Consider the following 12,171-nt stretch of genomic DNA (forward strand, 5'->3'; position numbering starts at 1 on the left):
TTTTAAAGTGTGAAAAACCCCTAGTCGCCACATTCCAGCGCCTGTTCGGGGAGGCTGGTACGGGTATTGAACTTGTGCTGCTGGCCTGCCATGGTCTGCTTTAAAAGCCAGCTATTTAGCCCTGTGCTAAACTAGCCCCCACATGGTGATAGTATTAGAAGAAGATTGGAGTAGATAAAGTTAACACGAGGTTAGATCATAGTGTAGTTAGTGACTATTTAGATTATTGAGTACTGTAAGTCAGATTCAATATTACGTAATTATTACCTGTAGTTCAGTAGAGTGTGCGAACTTCATTTAATTAATAGTGTTTTAATAAATTAGTTTTGTTTCAATCTTCTGATTGGTGAATTCTTTGTCAACATCACTTCGGATCATTCTGGAAGAAAGGACAAAGAATACAACATATTACCAAGAATGGTAATATAACAGTCATATCAATCACCCCCACGTTCCACCAGTGCAGACACACACACCTCGGTGGGCGGCATTAGTGGACAGGCTTCTGTGGCATAATCTAGTGAGCACCACACAATTGCTGAAGGACATCAGGTGAAGGCAGGAACGCCCAAGAAAGTGCGCAGTCGCAGGTCTGCTGGATCCCAGGACTCAGCTGAATCTCAGTCAGATGCCGAGCCTCGGGGCAAGGTTATCTGGGAGTTGATACAGATGCTAGGACATGACCATAAGATTAGGAGGGGATGTCAGCGACACTCCGGCAAGTGCACAGCCATTGGAGGAATCCCAAAGGCTACAGTACAGGAGATACCACCGGCAATGCGTGGTACCGAGGCGGGCACTGGTAGAATGGTGACTGCAGTGGAAAGCCTGCAGCACAATGTCAGTCTCATGAGTGGTGGTGCCCAAGTTGTCCAAGTTCAGTCAGCGTTGACCATGACTGAGGGCCTCGACATCATGACCCAGTTGCTCAGGGATGTGTGGCAGACGCAAGTGGACTTTGCTGAGGCACTGCAAAGCATGACCCAGGCGCAGGTGGACATTGTTGAAGCCCTCCGGAGCATGTCCCAGTCACTGAAGGGCATCGCCCAAGGTGTTACCACCATGGCGCAGACAGCAGGAAGGTGCCAGGCCAGGAGGAGCTGGATGACTCAGAGGCCTCTGGAGCTCACTCCAGCTGCCTCTCCATCCCATGTAGTCCCCCAAGATGCTACAGGTACAATCCATGGGGAGGGTACGCTGGCGGCCAACCCAGTGGTCTCCCAAATCCCCCCTCCTGACACCGGTGCACCTCAAGGTCAGCGGGCAGAACAGGGTGGCATGACAATACCAGGGACACTGGTAAGTCAGCCAGGGTGTTCTGCTCCAGGCTGCCCAGAGGACGTCCACAAGGGCATCGAAGGCCACAAGGCACAAGAAGCAGCAGGCGGCCTCCTCCTGTGATGTGCATCCTGGGGATACACAGAGGTATAGAGGTAGAGCACGAATGATAAAGAAGATTGAGGATCACTGATTAGGCACTGGGGGGCACCATATGTAGCTCGAGACAATGGGGTTTTGAATATTCACTATTAAAACATGTTACACCTGATAAATGCAAAGCCTCTGTTACGTTATTCTCCACAGCGGCCTGCCCGCACCCCCACCCCCAGCTGTCCTCCTCTTTCCCAACCGCCGCCTCCCCCCCCCCCCCCCACCCCCCCGGGCACAGTGATTCTACAACAAGAGCCCATGATGCAGGCCCCCATGCAGGTGATAGGTGTGAGCGGACTGTCAGTAGAAAGATAGGAGTCAGACTTTGGACTAGACTGAGGAGCACCAGAGCTTGCCTCACAGCCAGTTATCATCACTCTCCTGCCTTGTCTATTGACCTGTTGACAGTGCTGACACAGGCCCAATACTCTGGAGTGATGTTATACTGTCCATGGGAGGGTATAAAAGGGTAGAAAGGGTGGGAGGGAGGCTGTGGGAGGGTTGGGGGATGGGGGGCAGGAAGGGGGGGAAACGGGTGGTAAGGAAGGGAATGGGGTGGGGTTAGTTAATGGGGGAGGGGGTAATTGAGGGGAGTTGGGGGGAGGGGGCTGAGCTGACAGACAAAGTTTCATCCTATGAGAAGCGAGCGAGGATGAGGGCCTACCTGGCCCTCCAGGCAAGCCCTCGCCACCTGTCCTCCATCCTCCAGCTGCTCCCGCGTGCCCATTCTCATTCTCCTGAGCAAGGCTACATATCCCTCTTCCTCCTCCAGGACATCACCTCGCTGCTGTTCCAGGCTGTGGATGGCACAGCAGTCCACCACAAAGTGGGAGACCCTCAGTGGGGTGTACTGATGTGTATCACCAGAGCAGTCATAGAGTATCATAGAATTTACAGTGCAGAAGGAGGCCATTCAGCCCATCGAGCCTGCACCGGCCCTTACAAAGAGCACCCTAATGAATCCACCCTACAGTCCAGTAATCGGAACTGCATTTTGAGCAGTTCGATGCACCGTTCAATGACAGCACGGGTGGCAATATGGGCCTCGTTATATCGAGTCTCCGCCCTGGTCTCCGGCCTCTGCACTGGCATCATCAGTCAAGACCTCATTGAGTACCCCTTAACTCCTAACAGCCAATCCATCATCTGGGGTGAAACTCAAAGAAGCTGGAGATCTCCCAGTGTCCCAAGGTGTAACTGTCATGCACGCTCCCTGGGAAGCCTGCACACACGTGCATGATCCGGAGGTGGTGGTCGCACATGAGTTGACCATTCAGGGAGTGGTACCCCTTCCTGTTTAGAAAGGGCATTCCTTCTTAAACATGGTGACATGTGTGCCATCTATTACCCCCTGGGCCAGGGGCATTACGGCGATGGCGGAGAATCCTGCTGCCCGGGCATCTTGATGGGTTTAGACCAGCTCAAAGTTTATATAGTCAGCTGCCTGGGCGTACAGTTGTGGGCTGTGGCTTGGGAAATTCCGCACAGGTCCCTGCTTGAGCCCTGGAATGAACTCGTTGCATAAAAGTTCAGGGCTGTGGTGACCTTCACGGCCACCGGAAATGAGCATCCTCCTCCTCCACAGGGTGCCAAGTTCGCAAGGACATGGCACAAGTGCCTCACCGTCTCCTTGTTGAGATGGAGACTCCTGTGGCGCATGGTGTTCATCATCTCCTCAAAAGACCAACAACGTATCTGCACCTTGGGCCATCGCTAGGTCCCCCTCTGGGTCCCTCCTCAGCCTGACAGGTGCCCTGGTCTGCAGGGTGTGGAGCAGCCCCTTTCACATGGGGCCTCCAGCCTGTGTGATGTTGCTGCTGCCTTTTACGGTGTCTGACCACCTGGGCTGCCACCAGCACCATGAGGGCTGCTGCTGTTGGGTCAACAATACCATCCATCTTGTTTGCTGTAAGGAATTGGAGAAGGAGAAAGACCAACAAACAACTAGGGCTTCCACCCCGGGACCCTCATATCCCCCGAGCCTTCTCCCATCATTACGTGTCTTGCCCTCTCTCAGCGTGCCATTCACCCCTGGCCACAGCTGGAGCCTCTAGACCCCAGACCCCTGCCGGGGACATTAGGGAGGCCGTGCTCAGGTGCCCTCCCCCGATCCACACACTCACCCTCTGATTGCGGGGATTTCCTAGCGCTGAAGCCAGCTCTGGAGTGTTTGATTGTTGCCTGCTGCCTCTGTGGTGTCCAGGCCTCACAGTTTGATTGGAATGCTCGGCAATAACACTGTCTGAGACATGGCACGTGTGCCCACGAGAATGCACTTAAGAGCTATACAGTGCCCACACAATTAACAAGGCAAATTCCTTATTAACAATAGCCTTCAGCTGTGAAGCCAGAGGCTGCTCACAGCCAAAGGGAGTTAAAGTGACCATCAGCATATAACCACAAACAGGGATCAGTCCTGGAAATGTTTGTTCAGACAGACAGTCAGCAACTGTATTGGGTATACACAATATTGGTGGATTGCTTGTAAACTCTACAGGTGCTGAGCCCCTCATCCCCTCAGCCCAGGGGTGACCCCCAACCTATGGCTCCCATCCCCCACTGCCCAGGCCTGTTCCCCCCTGAGGGGTCCCCCCCTGAGGGGTGTTCCCCCCCCCCACCCCACCCCCCCAAACTTGTTTCCTCTCTGAATCTTCATGTGGCGACCTTCGCCCTTAATGTCCTGCATCTTCCAAACATTAATCAGATCAGAAACTCCAAAAAACTTGCATATGTTATGGCCATCTTGATGTATACTCAATCCAATAAATGGACAAGCGCAATAAATGTATTATCCATAATTCATTTATGAATGGGGCGGCACGGCGGCACAATGGTTAGCACAGTTGCTTCACAGCTCCAGGGTCCCAGGTTCGATTCCTGGCTTGGGTCACTGTCTGTGTGGAGTTTGCACGTTCTCCCCGTGTTTGCGTGGGTTTCCTCCGGGTGCTCCGGTTTCCTCCCACAGTCCAAAGATGTGCAGGTTTGGTGGATTGACCATGCTGAATTGCCCTTAGTGTCCAGAAAAATGGTTGGGTGGGGCTACTGGGTTATGGGGATAGTGTGGAGGTGTGGGCTTGGGTCGGGTGCTCTTTCCAAGGGCCGGTGCAAACTCGATGGGCCGATTGGCATCCTTCTGCACTGTAAATTCTATGAATGAATTTATTTCCAAAATACATAAAATTTTTCCTTCCTTTGCAGCATTTGGGTTTCTGTATGGCATCTTTTGACTTTGAGCGCCCTGTTGCTGATGTGATTCAGGTGACCTGTGACATTTATGCAACAAAGGTAAGTGTAAACTTGCAAGGGCCTGGTCGCCATATGATGCCAGGATAGGCAGAGTCTCGGACGGGAAGCCTGTCCCAATTAAGGCCCTTCAGTGGCCCAGGGTTTTCTGGCCCCGCCCGTTACCATGATCTTCCAGTTCCACCAAAGCTCAATGGACTTTTGGTTGGCCAGCAGGGTCCCAAATATCCCAACCATAGTTTGTACAATGGGAAGGGGAACAATTGCTGTTTCGGTTTTTACAGTATTGTGGGGCAGATATTTGGAAATAACTATTATTAAATGCTGAAGTAAAAGGCTGGGCTGAATTCCAAATAAAAGCAATTCGAAAATAATTATTTAAAACAAAATCAACAGAAAGGAGAACTGTGACTGGCCATCTGATGATTATGTATTGCAAATTTGTTTTCTGAGGTGAGGCCACTTTTAAATTTGAGAAGTTGATTTTTAATGTTACTGCAGGGAGTGACAGTCAGAGGACTAAGTGGGCAGGTGGAGCCTCATGAGGACAACTATCCAGACGAAGAGCAGATATTTAAACCCAAGCTCAAGAGATCGATTTCCAAATCCAAACGCTGGAAGATAAAATTGTCAAGGAAGAATGATTCATCATCAGAGTCATCAGAGGAACAGCAAATGCGCAGCTATTGGCGATCCGCCAGACGCCCGACTCTTCAGTATCACAACTTCCCAAATCTCCCTCCACACCCATACACCTGCCCAGGTGAACCCAGATATGTTCTAGTCAAATAAAGGGAAGACTAAGAAAGAAAGCGACAGTGGGGCTTTTATAAGGCCACGCAGGTGATCACACCGAGTAGTTTGAGGAAACTTAGTTTATTTACAATAACTATTATATACATCACACGGTAGATCCTAATTGGGTCTGCCTTGCCAGTGACTAGCTTTATATACCAAACATCTATACATTGTTTAGAGGTCCAACCCTGCCACACCCCCTTCCCCTTAACGGGGGAGCTCGTATTCTGCAAGGTTCGCGGGGAAGTTGATTGTTCGCATCCTGTAAGATGCTTGTGGGTTTTGACAGCGGCAAACCTTCTTCTTCAGTGCCTGGGACTTGACAGAAGCATTTATTATAAATTTGGGCACAAGCTGATCATGGTGTTTCATCCAAATGGGGAATTTACTCCAATTTTTCTTGTCCAGCTGCTAAAATGCCAACAGAAAGTGCGAAACGTTACAAGCATTGTGGTTGATTATTTGCACCGGAAATGATGCTGAACAATTGCTCTGAATTTCTGCCTTTAATTTGTCCATAGTCATAAATTTGAATATAAATCTAATCTGAAGTAAGTGGCAAGTATTAATATTAAATTCTTAGCAAAAGCAACATTTGGCTTTCATAAAAATCTAAAGATGAATTTTCATAGGGACAGAATGTAAACTGGTATTTATATGTATATATGAGAATTTTCCCCTCGTGAATTTCTTGAAATAAAATAGTTGCAACCCTAATCTTTTATTTTTTATTAAACTGTCTAATCAAACAACTCCTACTCGTCACACTATTGCACTCACAACTTACTAATTTCTTTCATTAACAATCATCTCATGAAATGGCTGTCACCCCTTTTTTTCTTAATCTTAGCCTGGAATAGGGTATATTAAGTAGAGTGCTGAGCACCAACAAGAAGTGAGTTCTATGGAGTTCAGGCCTAAATAGTGGTTTGGACCCGAACTATTTTTAAGCCCTCTTATCAAACGATGTGACTTCCAGCTGGGCATATTTAAACAAACTGACCCCCTCTATGATCCTATACACCAGGCTATAGGTTGAACTGCCCCACCACCTGAATTATGAAGTCCTTTCGCAGACCTTCACAGCTAGGATTAACAGTTATCTCAACTGGAGTAAACTTTTCACTGACATTTATGTTGATTCAGCTGGATTCCAGATACACAAACCCACTGATTAGATGGGAGTGGATTTCTGGAAAAGCAATGAGATTTTACAGAATGTTGTCATTCCAAATATCTCAGAAACTGATTCTCATTGTTCTCAGCAAACAGAGCCACCAGGCTTGTCATCGTTGGTCAAATAAATGAAGCCATTGCATTTACATATGGTAGGTGGTGGCACAGTGGTATTGTGACAGGACTAGTAACCCAGAGACCCAGGGTAATATTCTGGGGACCCTGGTTTGCATCATAGTCACATGGCAGCCAGTTGGCAAACAGCAAGTGCATGAAACAGCAATTAAACATGACAGGACCATCTTTTCCTTTCTGCCACGGTTTGTGACACCCCTTGTGGAAGACAGCTTCTGGCTACTGAAGGGCATTTGAAAAATTCAGGTAATTCATGGGGCCGGATTCACCGTTTCTGAGTCTAAATGTTGACGCTAACGGAGACTCCGTGGACTTTCACGTCAGAAAAATCTGCACCAAACCCACACTGATTCCGCTACCAGTGAGGAGCTAGCACTGGTGCCATGAAAAACAGTGTGGGATTCGCTGGGTCCATGATCGACATTCGCAGGGCTGTCAAGCTGCAGCTGCGCTTAAACAATACACCTCCCACACACACACTGACCGGGGTGGAAAGGATGGGACAGGTTGTGCTGGAGCGCCCATACAGCTGATGGGTCGGCTGGGGCCAGAGGGCACCCAGGCGAGGTGCCCCGGCAAGGTCAGCTATACGACCCAGGGCACCAGGTTTAAAGTGGGCTGTCAGCGGCATGCACAGCTGCATGGCTGCCTTGCCGGCTGCGGTAATGGTGTTGCGTACCCGTCCACTCCGACCCCACAGCCCACCTCCTGGCCACCCCCCTCTACTTCCTCCAGCCCTGGCAGGTGCTCCCCAGCCAGCGGCACAGCTGTCGGTGAAGTAAGGCGGTGCTGGACACTGTCCGTACACCCTCCCTCACTCTCAGCAGCCACCACGCCAGGTTCATGATTTGTGAGAGTACACGTAAACTGCGCCATCAGGAACTCGGCCCATCGGCGGCGGAGCATCGTAGATGGGCCCACTAATGATATGCGAATGATGATGCAACTATGGGCGTCGTGCGTCGCATTGACGCTGTTTTTGAGGAGGTGGAGAATTCCGATTCAGCGTCAAACCGGCGCCTGCCGCGATTTCGGTGTCAGGAGCTATTCTCCGTCTGATTGCACGGCCCGATTTTGGCGTCAGCCAAAGGAGAATCCTGCACATGAATTCTGCCCAGACAAATGCACAAACTGGGAACCTTGGCCGGGATTCTCCGACCCCCCGCCGGGTCGGAGAATCCCCGAGGCGAGGCGCGAATACTGCACCGCAGCCCCGACACTGGCTGCCCTATTCTCTGGTGCCGTTTTTCAGGGGCCAGTGGGATTCCCGCCACGCCGGTCAAGGGCCATTGACAGCGGCCCCCCCGGCAATTCTCCGAGCCCCAATGGGCCGAGTGGCCATCCAGCTTTCGCCAGTCCCGCTGGTGTGAATTACTCACCTCACGCACGGCGGGACCTGGCAGGTAAGTGTGCGGGGGCGGTCCTGGGGGGGGGGGGGGGGGCGCCCGGGGGGATCCGACCCTGGGAGAGGGTCCTCCCAGTGGCCTGGCCCGTGATCAGGGCCTACCGATCTGCAGGCAGATTCGTTCCGTGGGGGGCCTTCTTTCCTCTGTGCCGGGCCCCTGTAGGGCTCCGCCATATTTCCCGGGCGCCGGCGCGGAGAAGAGATCTCCCACGCATGCGCGGAAATACGCCGGCCGGCCGGCGCATGCGCTAATTCATGGCGGCCCTTCGCCGCCGGCTGGAGCGCCGCCAACCACTCCGGCGTCAAACTAGCCCCCGAAAACTTGGAGAATTCCTCACTTTCAGGGGCTGTTGACGCCGGAGTGGTTGGCGCCTGTTTTGGGACATAGCCCCATTTTCGCAGAATCCCGCCTCTCATCAATCACGCTTTGTTCATGCCCACCTGAGATTCTGCTACTGAGTCTAACAAAATCAATGGGTTTGGTGGCAGGGAATAATTTACTGCACAGCATTTTCCCACTTAGTACCTGTGCTACTAGTTGTGAATATAAGGATGTCAAGAGCCCAGGACACACAGAGCCATGGCTAAAATTTACCCACTTGTGAATGAGTCGTGTCAGGCCTCTGGATTCCAGAATGAAAGGTTTATTTGCCAATCAGTCCAGTCTTTAAAGGATTGAAACAATCTGACTACGGCAACATTCTTTGTGGGGGGGAGGGGGGGGGGGGAGGGGGGGTTGCGCGGTGCAAGGTGGTGTCTAGACTTTGTCACCGACCTGGAATTTCAGGATGAACAGCACTATCACCATTGTTGGGCATGCCATCAGTTGATCCTCCAACCAGTGCCCCTCTCAGACTGCTGGTGCTTCAGTGGAAGTCTCAGTCCCTCCCTCAGCAGTAATGGCTGCCTTTCAGCCAGCCAGAGGCTTTCTTTCAGCAAGGCCACAAGATGCTCCTAGGCAAGGCTGAACTTAACATATCTAGGCCCCTTCTCAGTTTGTGGTCTTTTCATTGTTATGGTGGGAATGTCTTGGAAGGGCTGAGGATTTTATATCCCTTGTCAGAAAAATATCATGGATAAGATTTTCCATTTTGGGTCGGTACCCCTCTAATAGGGTCAAATGTAGTTCCGGACCCCACACTGTGTTGGGAGCAGTCACCTGACAGAAGGCTTGGCAGGGGGGTCAGCTAATTCCAATGAAGGCTGACCTGTGAACCCACAAAGCTGGAGGGTCAACAGGACTAAGGAGCTCCAGCCCGCTGTTGCAGGAAGGGAGAGAGTGAGTGCTTCCTCCACGAGGTATCTTATCAACACTTTTAAAATATTTGAAATAAAAAATAGCCACAGCTCCGGAGACATTGCTGTGGAATGAGAACCCCTCCACAGGGTAGCTTGTGGCTGCAGCCTTGGCCAGGTAAGTATGTATGGGAGCATCAAAGACATCCTGCAGCACTAGTGCAGCTTTGACAAAGAGTCACCTGGACTCGAAACGTTAGCTCTTTTCTCTCCCTACCGATGCTGCCAGACCTGCTGAGATTTTCCAGTGTTTTCTCTTTGGCTGCACTAGTCCCTGGGTTATCACTGGGAAGGTATTTTCTGTGATCCCAATGCTGTGGGAAGCTCACAGACTGATTGAAGCTTCACGCTGGGTGTGGCTTTCCCGAAAATGGCTTGGGGACATGATGATGCTGGCAAACTAGTTTGTCTGCATGTGTGGTGCAAAATTACAATCTAATCGCCTCAGTTCCCACCCGTAATTCTCTGAATATCCTGCCCATATCCACTGAGCATCTTCCATCAAGTGTTACTGAGACTGGGAAGTTCCTACAAGTGAAATCAGGACTGAATATCTCTGTTTCAGCTCCCTCTGAAATGCTAGTCTGCACAGTGATGCATTGTGGTGTTTGTAGCGTTCAGTTCTGTATTTGATTATGTGGATCTGTTACCATTGATGCTCAGTGTGCTTGATTGATTAAACCTGGGTGTGGACTCAGAGTAAAGTAAACAAAGCTGTAGACAGAGCTGGAAGACAGATCTGGAAGCATGAAGTAGACATTTTAAAACACTGACCGAAATACGGTAAGCCAGTGAAATCTCCATTCACATTGGTGGCACTGTGTTGAGTTTACAGAAGCAGCCACATGGGAAGCGCTGGGAACTAACAGCTTATTTGCAGAGATATGGAACTACTATGTACACAGGTCCCAAAAGGGACTACCCACACCCGGCTCACGTTCGGGCCGGGTTTATACAGTCTGCTTTCTGTCATAATATACACACAAGTATATGATGATGCAGAGACAGACACTGACTGACACACTGAACGACCAATCAACACACAGAACACAGCAGCCAATCACCAGACAGGACACGGCCACTATATAGCCAGAGGGCACTAGTTTTCCCGCTCATTCGGGATGCAGCCTCTGAGACAGCCAGAGCCCACGATCAGTAACACGAACATCTATCATGTGCTAGCAGTATAGTCTGGTCAAGTTAGCCTCAGGTCTGCAGTTAACCTAACATAGTGTCAACCCACAGTGCAAGTATGTTTAACAACTCATAGCTAAATAAAATAGAGTTGTACTTCTACAAGTGTTATACAGAAGGACCTTAACGATATGACGCCGGGCCTGCAACACATCCTCCTTAAACTCAGGCGGTATGACTTCGAACTGGTCTACACCCCGGGTAAGGAGTTCATCGTCGCCGATGCACTCTCCCGTTCTGTCACTACGCCCTGTGAGCCGTCGGGGTTTGTGTGCCAAATTGATGCTCATGTTGAGTTCTGCACATCTAACTTGCCCGCCACGGCAAACGACTCATCCAGATTCGTCGCCAATGATTCTTTGCTCCAACACGTCATGCGCCATTTTACAGACGGATGGCTCAAGGGCCAATGCCCGCAATTCTACAACATCAAAGATGACCTGGCAGTGGTAGATGGAATTCTGCTAAAGTTGGACAGGATCGTCATCCCACACAGTATGCGGGAGCTTGTCCTTGAGCAGCTCCATGAGGGTCACCTTGGGGTGGAGAAATGCCGACGGCGGGCCCGTGAGGCAGTGTACTGGCCTGGCATCAACCATGACATCGCCAACGCCATTCTCTACTGCCCGTCATGCCAACGGTTCCAGCCAGCTCAGCCAAAAGAGACCTTGCAGCCACATGAACTGGTGTCGTCCCACTGGACCAAGGTTGGCATTGATCGTTTCCATGCACTAGGCTGGGACTATGTCCTCATAGTGAACTATTTCTCTACCTACCAGAGGTAGTTAGGCTGCATGACCTCACGTCGACAGCGGTCATCCTTGCGTGCAAGGAGACTTTTTCTCGCCATGGCAACCCACTCACGGTCATGTCCGATAATGGCCCGTGTTTTGCTAGTCAGGAGTGGTCCAACTTTGCCCGGCGGTATAATTTCACGCACGTCACCTCAAGTCCCCACTTCCCCCAGTCCAATGGCAAAACTGAGAAGAGGGTACACGTTGTCAAATGACCCCTGTGCAAAGCGGCCGATGCGGGATCCGACTTTTACCTCGCACTTCTTGCCTACAGGTCAACTCCATTGTCCACTGGCCTGTCACCAGCTCAATTGTTAATGATCCGCACATTACGAACGACGGTGCCTGCAATACATGCCCCAGACTTGGCCAACTTTTCGGTCCTGCGTCGTACGCAACTCTCTCGGGCCCAACACAAGTCGGCGTACGACGCCCACACAACAGATCTTCCTGCTCTCGTTCCCGATGACCAGGTTCATGTACAACTTCCTGAAGGTGGCTGGTCTGCCGCCGCGGTGGTAATCAAGCAAGTGGCCTCACGTTGTTCCTGGTTCGTATGCAGGATGGCTCTCTTCTTCGCTGAAATAGGCAGGCACTGCGGCTCCTTCCACGCTCGCCGCCAGATCGTGATGCCCTGCCTCGCTCTCAGGACAGGCCTGTCCGAGAGCTTGCAGATCTGCCTCTTCTGTTGCCACCCTC

General features: G+C 51.0%; 1 protein-coding gene across 2 annotated transcripts in view; it reads left to right on the forward strand.

Moving 5' to 3' along the window:
- The window catches only part of LOC140389690 (fetuin-B-like), a 30,829-nt gene extending 24,640 nt beyond the window's left edge, over nt 1-6,189 (forward strand). For both annotated transcript variants that reach the window (XM_072474070.1, XM_072474069.1), the window contains 2 exons: nt 4,630-4,716; nt 5,176-6,189. In XM_072474070.1, the coding sequence (XP_072330171.1) occupies nt 4,630-4,716; nt 5,176-5,466 (378 nt within the window). In that variant the 3' untranslated portion in view covers nt 5,467-6,189. The remainder of the gene's footprint in view (nt 1-4,629; nt 4,717-5,175) is intronic.
- Nucleotides 6,190-12,171: the final 5,982 nt, after the last annotated feature.

The sequence above is a fragment of the Scyliorhinus torazame genome, chromosome 14 (genome assembly GCF_047496885.1).
Source record: "Scyliorhinus torazame isolate Kashiwa2021f chromosome 14, sScyTor2.1, whole genome shotgun sequence".
Classification (NCBI taxonomy): Eukaryota; Metazoa; Chordata; class Chondrichthyes; order Carcharhiniformes; family Scyliorhinidae; genus Scyliorhinus; species Scyliorhinus torazame.